This window comes from Macrobrachium rosenbergii, chromosome 23 (genome assembly GCF_040412425.1).
Source record: "Macrobrachium rosenbergii isolate ZJJX-2024 chromosome 23, ASM4041242v1, whole genome shotgun sequence".
NCBI lineage: Eukaryota > Metazoa > Arthropoda > Malacostraca > Decapoda > Palaemonidae > Macrobrachium > Macrobrachium rosenbergii.
The window spans coordinates 50,675,985-50,696,145 of record NC_089763.1 but is presented as its reverse complement, the minus strand read 5'-3'; the positions used below and the strand labels follow the sequence as shown (position 1 = coordinate 50,696,145).

The 20,161-nt window shown below is 41.0% G+C and overlaps 2 protein-coding genes across 7 annotated transcripts in view; one reads left to right on the top strand and one right to left on the bottom strand.

Annotated features, from left to right (window-relative positions):
• Positions 1-9,347, top strand: part of Mcm3 (minichromosome maintenance 3) — a 411,323-nt gene extending 401,976 nt beyond the window's left edge. For both annotated transcript variants that reach the window (XM_067125992.1, XM_067125991.1), the window contains 2 exons: positions 1,129-1,319; positions 8,935-9,347. In XM_067125992.1, coding sequence (XP_066982093.1) covers positions 1,129-1,319; positions 8,935-9,093 — 350 coding nt within the window. In that variant the 3' untranslated portion in view covers positions 9,094-9,347. The remainder of the gene's footprint in view (positions 1-1,128; positions 1,320-8,934) is intronic.
• The window catches only part of LOC136851618 (androgen-induced gene 1 protein-like), a 188,065-nt gene that overhangs the window by 28,287 nt on the left and 139,617 nt on the right, over positions 1-20,161 (bottom strand). The window lies entirely within an intron of this gene.

The window sequence follows — 20,161 nt, the reverse complement described above, 5'->3', positions numbered from 1 at the left end:
CTCATAGGTTTACCAATAGATTGCAACACATTCATTTGTAAACATTGTTTCTTACTGGCAGAATCAACAAAAACATTAATAAAGATGTTACCTACGGTAATATATGTTATATAATATCCATTATATATTATAAAAGTATGCAATCAAACTCTGGAATTTACTACGTTTCAGCCTTGTTATCCGTAAAGCTCTCGAGATAATCACCAATAGGTGGCAGCACACGTACTGTAAGTCTGTAAATGTGGAATGCGGCGATACGCTGTAGACGACGATAATGATATTAACACATTTTAATGAAAATATCGATAATAACAACGTAGATATTGATTATAATACTAGCAGTCGTAATTGCGGTGATGGTAAGTGTGATAATGATAAATAATTATAATAAACTTTGGTTTTTAATAGGTTATTAGGATAACACAGAATGTTAGGCTAGGCTACAACATCTACGTGACATTTCATGTATAATTTCGGCCAAAATTCTTAAATTTTGAGCCTACATTATGTATATAGGACGCAGGGGGATTTTTTAGGCCATTTTTTTATTAAAAAAGTGCGTCTTATACGCCGTCAAATACGGTATGTAACATCTGTAAAACCCATTGTAATCAATAAATGGAAGAGTATATGTTTGTAATAATTTACACCAGATAAAGCCCAGTTTGGGGAAATCAAATTCATCATATCAAAAGGGACAATAATGATTTTGACTTCTTTTAGAATTGGTCACTTGTTTTGCCAATGGATATGTGATGAATCCCTTGAGCCAATCTAGTATAAAATATAAAATAACCCTCAACAGTGGAACATTTTTTATTTGAATGTTGATAGTGTAATCAACAACAAATGTAATTTTTTGGAAAGTCAAAGAAATTTAGTCAGTCTCCATTTTAAATGAAGCCAAGAATAAAATTTTTAAGGAGCTTTAATGTAATAAATAAATCCTAAACTTTCATATCAGTAAAAGAAATCCTTCAAGCCAGCTTGTAAGAGCTAAGTATAGGTCAAGGTCTGGTTAAACTGCTTATTAATAAAAATGTTAATTTGCTTATAAATTGTTGTGGAATCTTGTCCCTATTCATTTTAAGTAGTATTTCCTCTTGAATGATTTAATTTTTTTCATAGGGTACGATCCATATGACATTGAGAGTGCTGATGAAGAGGGCCCAACATCACCAACACCAGCATCTGTTAGGAGCACTGTAGTCCGGCAGGCTAGATCAACAGATGATGCTACCTCAACTCCCATCCTTAAGGAAATAGCTGAAGACAGACTTTCAGGGTTCCGAACTTCGTTGAGCAGATTATTTGCCTTGGTAATTATTACAAATCTGTCATTTCAAACACTAAGAATTACATAACAGATCTGTTTTGAATTTCAGGCTAAGACTTGGTAAATTTTAATGAATCATGAAGTAACAAATTTGAAGGTAATTTGTATTTTTCCTAGGTATACAAACCAGAGCCTTTCATATTGGAGTATCCTTTAGCATGAGCTGGAATCTGCAGTTGAAAACATGGTGGCAAGGTAGTTAATTGATGGAGATGGGGGTGAGTTGGGAGGATCCCTCACTTGCCAATTACCAAAATTGCTTTTCCTTTGGTCTATGAGACTAAATGGGCCAGTTCAGGTGGATTAAAGTATATAAAAGGCTTTGGTTTATATACATATGAAAAATACAAATTACTTTTAAAATTTATTATTTCTTTGTATGGAAATACAAACTGTTGCTTTGTAAGTCAGTCTCCACAACTGACTGGAATTGAGAACTGTCACAGAATTGCCATGCTCCCAATCAGGGGATGTCATGATTCATGTAACCTCCTACCAGTAGTGAAATGGCTTGGCAGAGAAGTAAGACCCGAGCCTGAGCACCATGCAGTACAAGAAGGTACTACTGTAAGGACAAATTTTAGGAGAATGAACCATGCAATCTCCTGTAAGAGACTTCATGTTAGAAGGCAGTTTAGTTCTGCCCATTACCAAGTGAGGGACTCGGAACCAAACTTTACCGTATCCCCCATCACCCTTTTCTAAAAGATTGGACATGGGTCATGCCTCCTAGTCACAAGGACTAGGACAAGATGCCCAAGGGTACTCGGCTGTATGTTGTCCAACTATAGCATGTACTTGGGCTAGATATTGCTTAAAGATGGGAAATGATGGAAGGGAACCTTTTCATTTCACAGTCACACCTCTAGGCTCACACTAGGTTCTTAGTACTTGGATGAGATAATGTTCTTGTCCAAAACAGAACTCAGTTGCCATCACAACTTGTTGGGCAGGAATCACAGGTCCTAAGGTGGTGTCTAAGGACTTGTGGGTGACATCCTTTAGGTAGAAGAAGGTAAAGGTAGTCTGACAAAGCTAGATACCCTGACCGCATTACCTGAGAAACTTGAATGTTCTCTTGAAAAGTGTGGGGCAAACCCATGCCGGACTTCGTAAGTTCTCAAGCAGGAAGGGAGGTCAACCTCCTCCTTAGAGGAGGTATGGGCCCACCAGGATACTTCACAAAGAAGCCAGAAAGAAGGATGTTTCTAGGTATCCTCCTTATGCTTACTTGTACTAATGAAAAGTGGTCTACACTCTAGCTTCTGGAAGTGGATTCTTTTTTAACAGAACTTTACTTTATGTACTGAGCAAGGCAGCATCTCATCTAGAGCACAACCAACAAAGTCTCAGAGGAAAGGAATTGAGAAATTGTAGAACCTCTTGTCTGAAAGATAGATCCTGAGCTTTTTCCACATTCTTTTCAAATAGTACTTAACAGCATGTACTGGGCAAAGCAGCATCTAATTCAGATCACCGTTAACGAAGTCTCAGAGGGAAGGAATGGAGAAGCTAGAACCTCTTGTCTAAAACAGACATATCTAGAGTTGTTGCCAGGAATTCAAGAATGAAAGAGAACAAGAGAGATCCCCACCGTTTGGATTGCAGAACAAGATAAGACAGGCCATGTAACTTCCCCACCCTTTTTGCCATGGCCAAAGCTAAGAGATATACAGGTTTCTGCCTTTAGCTTGAGACAGGCTTGAAGGGTACTCTGAAGAAATAGGGACAAGTGCCTCTCAGGGGTGCTAGAGTTTCTAAAGAGACCAGATTATTCAAAACTTCTCACACTAGCATAGGCAACACCACCAAAGTGGATTGGCGTAGCCCCTTCTGCTTGAAAGGCTGTGATAAGGCTGACCAATAGCACTTTACTGCAGAGACTGAAAGGAGCTTCTCAGCAAAGATGAACAGGGAAGCCTGCGATCTACTGATGAATAGACACCCGTCTTCAAAAGCTTTCAAGCAGGGAGGTTGCCCTCCTCCTTAGAGGAGGTATAAGCCCATTTGATTACTTTACACAGCCAGAAAGAAGGGATGCCTGTAGACACATCCTCCATACATTTACCCGTGTTAATGAAAAGCCTTCTGCACTCCAGTCTCTGGGAGTGTGTTCTTTTCAAAAGGCACTCTGGTAAGGCTCCATAGAAGCAGAGAAAAGTACCATTTGGGAGTGTTAGCATTCTTGAGAATAGCAGGACTTTGAAACTTCTCACTAGCAAGACAAGACAACTCCACCAAAGTGGACTGTTGTAGCCCCTTCAGCTTGAAAACTTGTGATAAGGCTGAGCAATAGCCCACCCATTACTGCAGAGGCTGAAAGGAGCTTGTCTCAGCCAAGGTTGAACAGGGAAGCCTGCAATATACTGAATAAATATAAAAAAAGGTACCTCTTTAGAGATAATGGTTATAACTGCAATGACAAATGGGATACAGTACTTTCCTTGGTATACTTATGCTGAGGAACAGCAAAAGGACTCCTACTTCCTTGCAGCCCTGCAAGAAAAACCTCTCACAAGTGGTGAGGGGTGCAGGGAGCAAAATACCTGATGGTACCTGTGAATGTGTGGCTGACAGGCGGGAGGGCCATGGGGTAGTTTTTTCAGTGCCTCGACCAGTAGAGACAGCAGATTGAGATACAATTCAGCTTGCGACTGAGGAGCCGCTAGAGTCGTCCAAAGACCTGAGGTGATAAATGCATTGTTTATCACCCTGTTAAGAAGTTTGATCAGTGGGAATGAATACATGTCCAGGTTGTTACAGGAGTGTTGAAAAGGATCTTCCATCACTGCCTATGGATCCAGAACCGGAGAACAAAAAACTGCAGTTAACATCTCAAGTCACTCTAGGATGAAGAGAGCACTCCTTCCCCACAGCCTAACTCTGATAACTGAGATAATCAGCAGTAACATTCTGCTTGCCCAAATTGTACCTTGCAGTAAACGTAGCAGCTTGGCAAACTGCCCACCTTTGCATCTGCAGTGCCAACTGACAGAGTTCAAAGACAACCCCTCCCCCCCATTTGTTAATGTAGGCTGCCATGGTTGTGATGTTGCTCATCAACACCAGAATGTTGATGTGCATACAAGGTAAATCCTATGGCCACACACCTGAAACAAATCCTCATATCAGGTGTGTGCCCCACCCTCTCCTCAGTATGTCTGGAAACAAAAGCATTTCCAGAGGTGGGAAGCTCAAGGGAACCTTTAAGAAGTTTTTGTTGCCTCTCCACCAGGTGAGTCCTTTACATCCCAATTCAGAGGAATAAGTTGGGAGGAGGATCCTGAAAGGCACTCCAGGACTGCTGCAGTTTGCCACTGATGCTTGGCCCATAAGGCACAAGCTTCTCTAGAGATGGCAGATGACCTAGGACAACCTGCTAAGGAAGAGCTGGTTGTTCCTGCTGGCACAGGAACTGAGCCACTTATATCCCTGAGCCTGCTGAATCTATGAGCTGTCACCAGTCTGAAGCATAAAACCATGAACTGGTAGATGGTTCCACTGCAGGCAAAGTGTAGGTAGTTAGAGAGCTCTGATGAATTCCAGCATGGTCCATGCTGTCTCTATCTTGAGCAGAGTCTGTAACACAGACTCATTCAGGAAAGAGAGGTTGACCACAGTCCCCAACCTCCAGTCACCTTCTCCATACGGAAAATACAACCATAAAACCTTTGAGACATTCCACAGTGTCTATGGTGCCTTTCTTCATCATCACTACCACCTCTCCCTACATGACCAGAGAATCTGGGGGTAGAATTGGAATGTCTTCAGTCTATCCAAGAGGAGAGGTTGAATGCCTTTGAACAGAAGCCTGTAACCATCCCAAAGGACCACTACAACCCAAGGCTCTGTTCCCTGTTCCTGCCACATGGCCCAGTGGTGAGACAGGCAACCCCTACTTGCAGCAGGAGAGGAAGGACTCCCCATCTTCAGTGACCCCCCTCCCTTCTTGGCACTGCCCCGCCAAAGGGGGGAGGACAAAGGGGCAGGGAAGTCTCCCTGTTCTTTCCTAAAGGAAGCTGGACTATCTGTCTGGGTTTCGGAAGAGCTGGTTTCTTTGTAATCCCAGACATGGAGGGCTTTTCAACCTGAAGGTTTGAAGGCAGTGTAGGTTCTGTGCTCAACTGCTTACTCTACACTACTCTTAGGGAAGAGTAGCAATGAGCCTAATATTGAACTATTTGGTAGTGAGAGGCTACTCTCAGGCAACACTTGCCTACAGAGGCGAGGCAACTATGTCCCATGTCTCAACTTCAAAGGACAAAATTCACACACTGGTGAGCCAAGAAGGTAAGGGCCCTAGCTCCTGACACCAGCAGCCTCCTGAATAACACCTCAACACAAGACAGTGTGAAGAGATGCCAGGGAGATTGTCTCCAAATCATTAACCTCAGCAGTGAAGAATACCAAACAGTCTCTCCTGAGCAGGAGTGTCAGCTGATAGACCGACAAGTCCAACACCAAAGGTGTAGATTCTACATCGTCCAGCACATAGCACCTCCTTTGATATGTAAGTGGTGGGAAAGGCATTTGCTCCTTATGTTAGAAGTAGGGGAACTCCCTGACTGCAGATTTAAGACATTCACCTCCTCCAAGATGTTACAAGCTCTCTGAGACCATGGCAAGTTGACTAAAGGCTGCACCTCAGGGGCATTTCTGAAGTTCAGTTCAGCAGACAAGATAGCAAATGCAAAACTAAGGTTGCCTACCCAAGGTTATTTTGCTTATGGAGGAGCAAAATAATCTTACTTTAGTGCTGCCCCAACTCAGCCTGCATAGATTCTGGGGGAATGGGGTCATCTGGTCCTTTCAGATTCCTTGGGATTTGCATTGCATAGTCTTATGACAGGAGCCATGCCAGATCTCTTCTTTGGCCATTTCCAAATCTGTACCAAACCAGATGAGCCTTTCGCCAGAGAAAAGATGCAGGACTTGATAGAATTCCTTTCAGAACAGAATTCTGACTTTGATACTTAATCTGCAGGTTCCATCCTATGGCATTATGAAGGCAAAACTCCCCCGTCACCAGATGAATTTGATCCTGAGATCACACCCAAAATGAGTGAGCAGGTTCTCTTGCAACTCCCCTTCCCTATCATCCAACTACAGTGCTCCTCAATTTTTGTGGGGACAGGTTCCAGAACCCACCATAGAAATGAAGAATCCCCTCTAAAAATGGTTATAACTGCCAAATACCCTATACCCCTTAAATTCACTGCCTAATTTAATAGTTCAAACAAAAACATACTTTAAATTATCATACTAAATTTAATATCAGTTTAAACAAAAATACACCCCAGGCCATCAACACAAAACACCCTAAGTCATCTTAGATTAGACTACCCTTTTACAACTGTTACTCCTAAGTATGTATGCCCCTAAAATGTTTTAACAATGATTTACAAATTTTAAAATATTAATATTAAAATATAACCACAGCAAAATACCTATAAAATGCTTAATACAAAATAAATAAATCTGTCTTACAGAATGTTTGATAACTAATCAAGTTACCCCTGTAAACATAAGCATAGCTGTTTTCTCTCATAGTATTGAAGTCATTCCGTTTCCTTTCACATTGGTAAAAACAATTAAAATATCACTTTAAACTCATTCCGGGGTGGGCCCCAGAATGAGCCTAACGGGTTTACTTTCTCTCTCTCTCTTTAAGGGTAATGTAAGGTGTATTTGAAATGATATTAACGTAAAGTGTTTTTGGATGATAGCGCATACTGTACAATATCTGAAATATTCACTAATTATTTAAATTTTTTTCCAGTCAATAAAAGCAGACTGGAAAATAAAATGAAAATAATTGGCAAATATTTTAGACATTGTACAGTGTGCACTATCATCCAAAACCATTTTATAGTAATGTCATTTCAATTATATCTTACATTCCTTTAGAGAGAGAGAGAGAGAGAGAGAGAAAAGTAAACCTGTTATGCTCATTCTGCTGGGCCCAACCCCAGAATAAGCTTAACAGCTACAATAGTATAGTATAAGTACACTGTAAATAATTTTTATCATAAAAATCTGTATTTAGTCATTACAAACACAATATGAAAATATACAGTAATTAGTGAACAAATAGTGTTGCTCTGTGAAAACGTAAATTAGTGATAATTTTAGATATGGTCCGTAGAAAAACATTTGCGAATTGGTGAAAATGTGTTATACAAAATTTTGTGACAAAATGAAGCGCGGAAAAGTGAAGTGTGAAAAAGCGCGATAGCACTGTAAGGTTGAACAGAGCAACAGAGTTGCTTGGACACCCTGGTGTAAGTCTGAGAGCTCATGGTAGGATGAGGCAGGAGCAGACCTTGAGATTAAGAAAGTTGATGCCATAGTGCCAGCTTAGCCAGAGCTAAGATGATCACCACCTGATGATCTTGCACCTCCCTCCTCAAAGAAGGGAGAGTGCACAGGAAGCTCCTCCAGACTTTTTATGTAGTGCTTTAGGTTTCCCATTCTTCCACCTTCACAGTGGAAGAGAGGCCTGGGATGAGGAGGAGGAAGATAAATCCTACAATGATGAAGAGTGCCAAGGATGCTTCTTCCTTTTCCTCTCTCTGGTCTGTTTTACCCACTGAAGGGCTGGTTGAGGCTGGAACCAAAGGCACATCTACTAGAGGAGATGTTCATGAAGTGGCACTGCAACTTGAAGGTCCCCCTCCTTGGCAGTAGCTGATGAAGCTGGACACAGTTAATCATTTGAGATGAAAGCTCTCGTGTTGAGTCTTTATGCTTCGCAACCAGGTTGAGGAAGGGTGCAAAAGAACGGCTACCTGGAATATTGAAGGTAGACCAGATCTTCCACAGGTACTGCAATGATGATGGATGTGTACCTGGAATGACAGTATCATATGAGCAAGAGGGCATGACAACTGCTGAAATAAAAATTTCCCCCCAGAAGCTGCTTTGTCGTCATGATCTGGTTTAACAGGGATAGAATAGGACAAGGAGGGAGAAAGGAACTCTAAGGATTCAAGGGCATCACAGGGCATGTTCCCTCCTTGATGAACCTAATCCACCGGGTTAAACTCTCAAACACAACACATTCCTAGTACAAGACTTTCCCTCTACAGGCAGCACAAAAAGTACCAGGAGTTACTTGTTATAGGCAACATAAACCACCCACAATTACATTGCTTATGATTTTTCTCCATGTGATGATAAAACAAATAACAGGGTAACAACAAAAGGAAGAGCAGTTATTCAATCAATGAGCATTTACTCAAAAAGTTCTCAACCAAGTAGGAACAGTTTGAGTGCAGCACATTTGTACTCTAAAGCAGCCGAAAGAAAAGTGAGCATAAAGGTTAGCATGTAAAGGATACTCCCTCTTATCCATTCATCTTCCTTGTCACCAAGTTTTCAGTGACTGATTCTAACTTGTGCTGAAGGATACTCCTGTGTAAAAGGCTCTGGTTTGTTATTTCCATAGGAGCAAGCAAAATTTATATTTTATATATAGTCTTCCTGTATGATACTTAAATCTACAATAGTAATAGTAAACTTGAAATGTTTGGTTGATAGATTTATTAGGATTTTTTCCCCTGTATATATTGTACTTAGTCATCATATTTTTATTTCAGGATGCAACTGAAACCCTTCCCATGGGCCGTGTCCGTGAGTACATGAGAGGTGAGACAGAAGGTTCTTTCAGTGAAGATGAAATAGAAGCTGCTATACAGCGCATGACTGATGCCAACCAGGTCATGTTGACGGATGAAATGCTCTTCCGCATTACTTAGGATTAGATATCTATATATGCTGGCAATTTGTATATTTTTTTCTGCCTTAAAAATTTTTCCTGTACTTTTCTCAATATTTTTCTGTTTACTCAAAAGAATTAGATTCTGATTAGATGTACTTGAAAGCTGTGGTCTGTTAGGGTACTAAAAGTAGTTCAGTTAGTAGAAAGATTCTTTGTTATTAAAACATTAGTATGCTAGATGTTCCTGATTCCTTTAAAGCATTCTTTATTTTAAGTAAATTTTTAATTATATTATTTCTTTCAATTTACCTTAGTAGTATTTATTAATACATAGTTTTTTAAATTTTTATGGACAAAAGTACTTATCTGAACTGTTATCCAACAGGTAAAATAAAGAAAAAATGGCTTGTTCAACAAACTACTAAAATTGGAGGTAGAAAGCTGTCTGATGACTGCATGAATACACATCAGTGACCAACTACAATAGTGTGGGGAACTGAAATATTGTTTTACCTAATAATGGAAATAACTCATAGATAGAAAGACCATATTAGAATTAGAATCTTCTAGGAAATAATAACACAAGACTTGAATTTACAACTCATAGATAGAAAGACCATATTAGAATTAGAATCTTCTAGGAAATCATAACACAAGACTTGAATTTACGACTTGAATTTACAACTCCAACAAATTATTGTTGAAATTCTAGATAAAAAATTTGTATTTCATGTACCTAATTGTCTTCAATGCAGATTGGTGAATCAGGACTCTCGCAAAAAAATAGTGACCCTAAATTTACAAAAGGCAGATCTACGAATCGTGCTGCAAAGGGGACTAGTTTACCATTTTCTTTCAGCTGTCAAGGCCATCATGCTAGATTGAGTGTCTATTCTAAATATACTGTATATAATAACTAACGATAAGAGACAGAATGATTATACAGTATCATAAGATAAGCAAAACTAGAGGTTTCAATGACCCATCCTAGGATTCTGAGAGATAATGCTGCTACCCTAAACACTGAAGGTAGCAGCAAAGGAATAATAATTAAACGGTGCAATCAACTAATGAGTCTTGGAAAACTAGTACCAAAAACAAATTTAGGAGCAAAAATCATTTCAAATTATCCAGAAGTCCTTAATACCCATATTCTGTGAAATATACCAACTGGAAAAATGGAAGAAAAGGTCACTTCATAGTGCCTACCTAAAAAAAAAAAAAAATACTATACTTGACTGACAAACCAAATGTATCAATAGATGTTGAATGGCCTCCCTGGTCCCAGTGTTGGGGCATACTGTCCAAATTTTATGCATTTATCCAAATGTGTTCTTAAAGAATAGAAAAAAACCATACATGAGAGCAATGATATCTAGGAGAATGCTGCGAGAGAAAAAAACTACAACCTCAAATGAACAGTGATAACTTTAATCTTACATCCAAGATCAAAAAGCAAAGTATTTTAACCTTAACCACATCAAGCAATAAAGAAAAATTAAATAGCCATGACAGAAATAAGTACAACAAATCTCCCAGTAGGGGGTGGGAATGCCATCAGTGCAACCTTACAGTGTCCCTTCGATGCCCAGCTGCACCCACTTAAAACCTTTTACTTTACTGTATCTCCATTCCTGCTGCCTTTCTTCAATCATTCTGTCCAACCTCTCTTACTTAATGCAACTAAGGGGTTTTCTCCCAGTTCCTCCTTCAGACCCTTGTACTGTGCTTCATCTTATCTGGATCTCTTAACCCTGCTGTCCAACACTCCAATTCCCTCTTTCATTATCTTGAGCACTTGAACGTCCAAAAGCACCCCAGTACTTGGCTTTACAGTCTGGTAAGCTCTGCTGCTTAAGCTGTTGTTCACAAGAATTCTAATGAAGTCCTTGAAATGCATCACAGCCTTCAACAGCATGCAGAATTAAATGCAATTCCCATCAAGCAACAATCTACACCATGTAATTATCAAATTTATTAACCCTTAAACGGCGAGCCTCTATTTACAAAAGTGTCTGCCTTATGCCGGCGCCGTTTGGGAGTTAGCGCCGAAGCGGAAAAAAAGTTTTTCTCAAAAAATCACAGCACGCTTAGTTTTTAAGATTAAGAGTTCATTTTTGGCTCCTTTATTTTTCATTGCCTGAAGTTTAGTATGTAACCATCAGAAATGAAAAAAAATACCATTATCACATATAAATATTGAAATATATGACAGTGCGAAAAAAAATTTCACATATAATTGTATACAAATCGCGCTGTGAGCAAAACGGTTAAAGCTAATGAGTTATTTTTTTTTCTTTGTATTGTACACTAAATTGCGATGATTTTGGTATATAACAAATTGTAAAACGATCAAAGCAACACAGAGAAAATATTATCACAAAACGATGCATGAATTCGTAACGCGTGGACGTAAAAATTTTTTTTTTAAAATTCACCATAAATCAAAATATTGTGCTAGAGACTTCCAATTTGTTGCAAAATGAAGGTAATTGATTGAATATTACTAGACTGTAAGTGTTTTACCTTACAATTCCAGTTTTCAACCATTTCGGTCGAGTTAAAGTTGACCGAAAGTAGAATTTTTTCTATTTATCGTGATTTATATGAAAATATTTCAAAACTGATAAATGCTACAACCATGAGTTATTTTGTGTTGTATTCTACATGAAATTGCGCACATTTTCATGTATAACACTTTATGTAATGCCTAATAGAAAACGGTGCAAAAATTACGACAAGGTGACTAAAGAAATTCTGAGATTTTCAGCAGAGTTACCGCGCGCGGAGGTAAGGAAAAAGTTTTTTTTCAAAATTTCACCATAAATCGAAATATTGTGCTAGAGATTTCCAATTTGTTGCAAAATGAAGGTAAATGATTGAATGTTACTAGAATGTAAGAGTTTAAGCTTACAATTGCGTTTTTCTACCATTTCGGTCGAGTCAAAGTTGACCGAAGGTTGAAATTTTAGCACATCGTGATTTATATGAAAATATTTCAAAACTGATAAAAGCTACAACCATGAGTTATTTTTTGTTGTATTCTACATGAAATTGCGCACGTTTTCACATATAAAACTTTATGTAATGGCTAATATAAAATGGTGCAAACATTACGACAAAGTGACGAAAGAATTTCTGAGATTTTCGAGTTACACGCATTACGCGGACGTAAGGAAAAAGTTTTTTCAAAAATTCACCATAAATCGAAATATTGTGCTAGAGACTTCCAATTTGTTGCAAATTGAAGGTAAATGATTGAATATTACTAGAATGTAAGAGTTCAGCTTACAATTGCGTTTTTTGACCATTTCAGTCGAGTCAAAGCTGACCGAAGGTTGAAATTTTGGCACTTATCGTGATTTATATGAAAATATTTCAAAACTTGTAAAAGCTACAACCATGGGTTGTTTTTTGTTGTATTCTACATGGTTAGTTAGTTGTTATAAAATTAACCAGACCTCTGAACTCACGTATTTTGAAATATAAAACTTTATATAAAACTAAATATATAAACGGTGCAAAAATTACGACAAAGTGATGAAAGAATTTCTGAGATGCGTCGCTGATGCTTTCTAGTGGGAGAAGAAAGAAATTCGCGCATGCAGAGCTGGATCACGCTTGTAAACAAAACAACAGCGTGATCCGTGAACTCCCAGCATCCCCCAAGGTGCGTGATTTAAAATTTTTCGCAAACTAGGCCTATAAGTATTTTTCCGCGAATATTTTAAAAACTTTTTGTAGTCGACGTATTTTACATCCACTTGGCACCCGACAGACAATTTTCGTCGATGTAAAATACGTCCCAGTCGGCATTAAAGGGTTGAGTACAGCCATAAATAACTGATAAACCAGAAACTCTACAAAACAACTGTACATGTGCAATGAATGAAATACAAATATGCAGTATGGAAAATACCCTACAACACATGGAAAACACCCTACAACATAAGCAAAAATATCAAACAGGCCAAAATAGGAAAATTAAGAAACACACTACAGTATATAGCCAACAGATAACTTTCCTAAAATCCCAATCTTTATGTAATCCAATGGAATTCAGCTACTGTAGATTCCATTTAGGCAAACTACAGAGATGCAGTATTTTCAACACAAGCCAATAAGATGAATATTATAAACTACCACTGTTCCTTTGGGAATACAAACCATTGCCTTTATATGGGAGTATCTTTCAGAGCAAGCTGGAAACCATTCAAAACTTGGTAATGTGGCAGTTAACAGGTTGTTGTTGTTGTTGTGGCAGACTCTGTTATGCCAGGAACAGGACACCACGCTTACTGGATCTGACCATAACTGTGTGGTAGTGTGGATGTTGTGTTGTTGTCTAAGGGCTAGTTAGGGCATTACTAAGAGATGTGTAATTGTGTGGGGACTAACTTGGCAGAGTGGACATATGACCCTTGACCACAGCGAAGTCAGTCAGGTGTACTTTCCAATCTTGAGAGCTGTGTTTCTGTACTGCTTATGTTGGGTGGGGGTGCCTAGTATTTTGTTGTTGGGAGGTTATTAAGTGCTTGTCTGGTGAGGTGAGTATGGATGTGCTTTTTGTTTTGTGTGCTGTTTGTGGGTGGTGGAAATGGGGGGTGAGTAGGGGGAGCATTCCTCACTCATGACCCTTGCACTCACTTTTTTTCAGCCACAGTAGAGAACAGACATGCAGGGGTCTTCTGCCAGGCAGCTGGAAACTTGTTTTGGTTGTGTTGTTCTGCTAATGATCTTTTATTCATATTTTATGCTATTCTCACTTATATTTTTAATGTATTTTCTCATTTTTTATTTTTACAACCCAAAGGATAAACGCAATCATGTATATAGGGTACGTATGAATGCACAAACTCATTCGCTGGCATTGGAGAACTTGCTAGAGCTTGTTTTGGTTTGTGTTATTACGCTTATGATTTTTTACTTATATTTTATGCTATTCTCATTCACATGTTTACTATATTCTCTCATTTTTTATTTTTACACCTGAAAAATAAGTGCAACCGTGTGCATAGGGTACGTATGAACATACAAACTCATTCACTGGCATCAGAAAATTTTGTCCTACAGCTTGCTTTGGTTCGTGCTGTTACTCTTATGATTTGTTTATTTATATTTTTCACTATTCTCATTTATATTTTTAATTTTTTTTTTAAATGCAAAAGATAAACACAATCGTGTGCATAGGGTGTGTACAAACACACAAACTCGCTGGCGTTGGAGAACTTCCTACGGCTCATTTTGTTTCATGTTGTTACGCCTATGATTTTCTTTATATTTTATGCTATTCTCACTTATATTTTTACTCAATTTTCTGTTTTTTCAACCCAAAAGATGAATGCAATTGCGTGCGTAGGGTATATATGTACGCACACAAGTAGCACCAACAAATAATAGCGACAGGTTGGTGTGGTGACCTAGGAAATTTGAAATTTCACTAGCCGAAATTAATGCTGGATTTGTGATGGAACTGTATTAACAATTGCCGGATTAGTGATGGCTGACCTGTTCTTACCCTTTATCATTTGCTTTATCTGTGGCTACTTGGCACAGGTTCAGCAAGTGTTAAAATTGAAACAACTTTTAACAAACACTACCTCACTCTTTGGAGTGGGGGGAGTAAGACAGCAATCTTTTTGGTTGTCATTCTGCTCTTAAACTCTTGTGAGGGAAGGGGGAGTTCCAATGTAGGGGGTAAGTACCTAAAAAATTGATTTTATCATAAAAATCACCATTTTTGAGGTGAAACTTACCCTCTACCATTTGCTCACTCCAACACTGTGTGCTGGAGGAGGGCAAGAGATTATTATTGTTATTATTATTATTATTTCTGGATCAGGTCCCGTGTCAGCTGGTGAAAAAGTCCATTCAGCACTTATTTCTAGGTAATTCCGTTGCTAGATACCAGAGAAAGCTAAATGAAACGCTGGAGTTACTACCCCCAGAGCGAGCTCCATTAGATGGAGTCGTGTATGGAAAAGGGTGAACTATATAAACAAGGAACCTTATCCTATAGAGATCCCAAAGTCAAAAGTCCCACTGAGAGGTGCCGTTACAAACCCATGCACCACTCGCGGACTGTACACAAATCACCGCTAGCCTCATTCCATTTCAGCAAGCACCTGTGGTCACACGTGATTTTGTTGTGCTCTTTATTTTGTGCTTATTTGCATCGTTATGGCATCCTCGCAAGGTCTTTCTCCATCAAAGTTGAGTACCAGTGTTTGGTTATTATTTGAGGCGATTGAGGCTCTGTATTTCCCTTTAGTTTAGTAATTAAGGGGATTTATAACGCCCGTCTCGATCTCCTCTCGCGGCCTCACGTGACCTCCATGGGGAGGTTCGCGGTCTTGGGTCGCCTTGTTTTTCAATCTTTTTCACTGTTCCTCTTCATGTTTAGGATGTATTTCCTATTCGTGACGCCTAATTAAGTGATTTTGATTGATTAATTTTATTCTGTGTCCCTTTGCTTCGGGAAGTGAGGGCTGTCGTTTAGGCTTCGGGCTACCCCCTCGGGCCTATTCGCCTCTTATCAATTCCTTAACATGCCTTATTTTTGCCCTTCACTTCTCTTAGCTTCTGGGAATTTTATTTTCATTGGTACTGTTAAGATTATTTGTTTAATTTTTACCCTTGTGTTCGGATGCATTTGATATATGTTGATTATTATGGATATTTCTTTTGTCGGAAGGCGGCCATTTCCCTTCACGTCCACATCGGGTTGGGTCTGGTCCTCCTCTTATATACGTTTCTTTTTAGTTATTTATCCATTTATCATGGGTTGGTTGTTAGCTTTAGTTTTCCCCCATCCTACTTTTTCATGGGCGTTAGGCTATAGCCCCCCCTTTTTTCTATGAAAAAAAATGGGGGGTCGATCATTCGATTAAACGCATGATGACCATCATTGTGTTTTTGTGCGTTTTTTTCCAGTATGGCGCTCTCCTTAAGTTTTGGCTGGGGTCTTTTCATCTTACGTTTTCCCTCCCCCTTTTGTTTAGGCTAATAAGCCTCTTGATTAAGCTGGAATAGCTAAGGATGTCTCTCCTCCCCTGTTTGACGGCTTTTAGCTGGCTAATAAGCCTCTTGATTAAGCTGGAATAGCGAGGGATGTCGCGTAACTTCCTCTCCCTGTTTCAGCTTTTCGCGTAGGCTAATAAGCCTCTTGATTAAGCCGAGGGGATGTCGCGTAGCTTCCCTCTCCTGTTTGAAACTTTTCGCACAGGCTAATAAGCCTCTTGGTTAAGCTGGGATAGCGAGGGATGTCGCGTAGCCTACCTTAGTTCTGTCATTTCTTAAGGTTAGCTTCCAGCTCCTGGTTATGTCGACACACCCTTACCCTTCCCCCCTCCCGAATGCTCCCTCTCCCCTTGATTCGTTTTCAATCTAGTTAACTTATCAAGGCGTGGGAGCATTTCTATCCTTTTAGCCTATAGCCTGTGTCCCCTTCCTCTGCATTGTTTGGCCTGCCCATGGTACGGTCTCTGACCTTACCAGGCTTTACCCCTCTAAGGGCTGCATGTGGCCGGGGGTGCTTCCCCCTCTCCCGTCCACCATCTTTTGGCCTTCTTTGCCCCCCCCTCCTTCTGACCATGGAGGTTGTTCCTCCCCCTCTCCTGCTTCTCTCGCGCTTGCTGGGTAGCTATCTCAGACAGCGAGTGGACGTGAGGGCCCGGAGCGCCCGGAGTGTGCAATCCCACTCTCTGGTCGCTTCTTTACGGTTCTTCCTCCTGGTCTGTTCATCCCTCCCTTCCTTGCGTCAGGCCTCTTTTCCTCCGGCGTGTCTTCTTATTAGGCGACACTCCGGTTTGGATATACTCTCGTGGCCAGTTAGTGTTTTCCACCTGACTGTCTTCGTGTCCGGGCCTTTGACGTTTCCCTTCTTTTAGCTAACTACTGTCCGCTATACTGTTATCCGGGGCGCATTCCTTGCTTCCCGCTCCGGCGGTTCTAGTGTTTACCGGTCACATACCACCGTTATCGCTAGTCTCAGAATTTCATTCTCTCGTTGCCGGGAATGCGCCTACTTCGGACAGTTTTAACCTTCCCATTATGTTTTGTATCCGTCACATACTTTTAAGGCATGTTACTCCGGCTAGTTCTGGCGTGTTTATTATGTTTTCTTTTGTAATTTATGTATGAGGTTTTATTTTAGTCCGGTTTCCTTCCGGGTCATTCCGGCAGGTTTCACGGTTTTTCTGGATCGGGTTCCATGTCAGTCGGTGAAAAAGTCCATTCAGCACTTATTTCTAGGTAATTCCGTTGCTAGATACCAGAGAAAGCTAAATGAAACGCTGGAGTTACTACCCCCAGAGCGAGCTCCATTAGATGGAGTCGTGTATGGAAAAGGGTGAACTATATAAACACGGAACCTTATCCTATAGAGATCCCAAAGTCAAAAGTCCCACTGAGAGGTGCCGTTACAAACCCATGCACCACTCGCGGACTGTACACAAATCACCGCTAGCCGCATTCCATTTCAGCAAGCACCTGTGGTCACACGTGATTTTGTTGTGCTCTTTATTTTGTGCTTATTTGCATCGTTATGGCATCCTCAAGGTCTTTCTCCATCAAAGTTGAGTACCAGTGTTTGGTTATTATTTGAGGTGATTGAGGCTCTGTATTTCCCTTTAGTTTAGTAATTAAGGGATTTATAACGCCCGTCTCGATCTCCTCTCGCTGCCTCCGTGACCTCCATGGGGAGGTTCGTGGTCTTGGGTCGCCTTGTTTTCAATCTTTTTCACTGTTCCTCTTCATGTTTAGGATGTATTTCCTATTCGTGACGCCTAATTAAGTGATTTTGATTGATTAATTTTATTCTGTGTCCCTTTGCTTCGGGAAGTGAGGGCTGTCGTTTAGGCTTCGGGCTACCCCCTCGGGCCTATTCGCCTCTTATCAATTCCTTAACATGCCTTATTTTTGCCCTTCACTTCTCTTAGCTTCTGGGAATTTTATTTTCATTGGTACTGTTAAGATTATTTGTTTAATTTTTACCCTTGTGTTCGGATGCATTTGATATATGTTGATTATTATGGATATTTCTTTTGTCGGAGGGCGGCCATTTCCCTTCACGTCCACATCGGGTTGGGTCTGGTCCTCCTCTTATATACGTTTCTTTTTAGTTATTTATCTATTTATCATGGGTTGGTTGTTAGCTTTAGTTTTCCCCCATCCTACTTTTTCATGGGCGTTAGGCTATAGCCCCCCTTTTTTCTATGAAAAAAGGGGGATGGGTGGTCGATCATTCGTATTCGTACGCATGACCATCATTGTGTTTTGTGTGCGTTTTTCCAGTATGGCGCTCTCCTTAAGTTTTGGCTGGGGTCTTTTCATCTTACGTTTTCCCTCCCCCTGTTTCGGCTTTTCGCGTAGGCTAATAAGCCTCTTGATTAAGCTGGAATAGCGAGGGATGTCGCGTAGCTTCCCTCTCCCTGTTTCGGCTTTTCGCGTAGGCTAATAAACCTCTTGGTTAAGCTGGGATAGCGAGGGATGTCGCGTAGCCTACCCTAGTTCTGTCATTTCTTAAGGTTAGCTTCCAGCTCCTGGTTATGTTGACACACCCTTACCCTTCCCCCCTCCCGAATGCTCCCTCTCCCCTTGATTCGTTTTCAACCTAGTTAACTTATCAAGGCTTGGGAGCATTTCTATCCTTTTAGCCTATAGCCTGTGTCCCCTTCCTCTGCATTGTTTGGCCTGCCCATGGTACGGTCTCTGACCTTACCAGGCTTTACCCCTCTAGGGGCTGCTTGTGGCCGGGGGTGCTTCCCCCTCTCCCGTCCACCATCTTTTGGCCTTCTTTACCCACCCCCCTCCTTCTGACCATGGAGGTTGTTCCTCCCCCTCTCCTGCTTCTCTCGCGCTTACTGGGTAGCTATCTCAGACAGCGAGTGGGCGTGAGGGGCCTGGGCGCCTGGTGTGCGATCCCACTCTCTGGTCGCTTCTTTACGGTTCTTCCTCCTGGTCTGTTCATCCCTCCCTTCCTTGCGTCAGGCCTCTTTTCCTCTGGCGTGTCTTCTTATTAGGCGACACTCCGGTTTGGACATACTCTCGTGGCCAGTTAGTGTTTTCCACCTGACTGTCTTCGTGTCCGGGCCTTTGACGTTTCCCTTCTTTTAGCTAACTACTGTCCGCTATACTGTTATCCGGGGCGCATTCCTTGCTTCCCGCTCCGGCGGTTCTAGTGTTTACCGGTCACATACCACCGTTATCGCTAGTCTCAGAATTTCATTCTCGTTGCGGGAATGTGCCTACTCCGGACAGTTTAACCTTCCCATTATGTTTTGTATCCGTCACATACTTTTAAGGCATGTTACTACTCGGCTAGTTCGGTGTGTTTATTATGTTTTATTTTGTAATTTATGTATGAGGTTTTATTTTAGTCCGGTTTCCTTCCGGGTCATTCCGGCAGGTTTCACGGTTTTATTATACTAACGTGTTGCTCCGGCACACTGCTCCGACACCTTACACGGTGTACTCATAATCTCATACTTTTACAGGTGGTGCGCTGCCAAGAACAGGGGTACTCCGCAGCCCTGCATCAGGCCAGCGGCCACGAAGTTTGTAGATCCCACTCCGGGTGTGCGGTCCACGTAGAGGATCTCATAGTTTGGCACCCTGACGGATGTGATGTTTGCTACGCTCTTTACGAGCAATCTATCGATGATTCGGTAGGTTTGTCATGCATCTTTCCTTTTTAGCCAAACTGTATTTTATATGAATTACCGATTTTCTCCCCTTTGGTAAACCGCAATAATGTTATTCTTCCGGCAGGCTGACTGCAAGTCTCGCGATGCTTCGCTCCAGGCCCTAAAGTCTGGGTCAGCGGCTTCGGACGCAACATAGGGGCTGGCAATCCCTACATACTCTCGAAGGACATCTGCAATGTCCTTTTTCCCGGCGCCTGGATCACAGCATCAGTCACCGACGATGTTGCTGCTCCGTTGATTGCCAGGATTCGGGAGTTGACCCAGCCCTCTCCAAACGATTCGGCCTTGAGCGGAGATGTTTCCGAAGACGCGGCGGATCTTGACCTCGGCCTTGAATCTCCGAACATTGTCCCGGAGCATCAAGCAGGTAAGGGGGTAAGTGAGGCAGGTTCTTCCCTG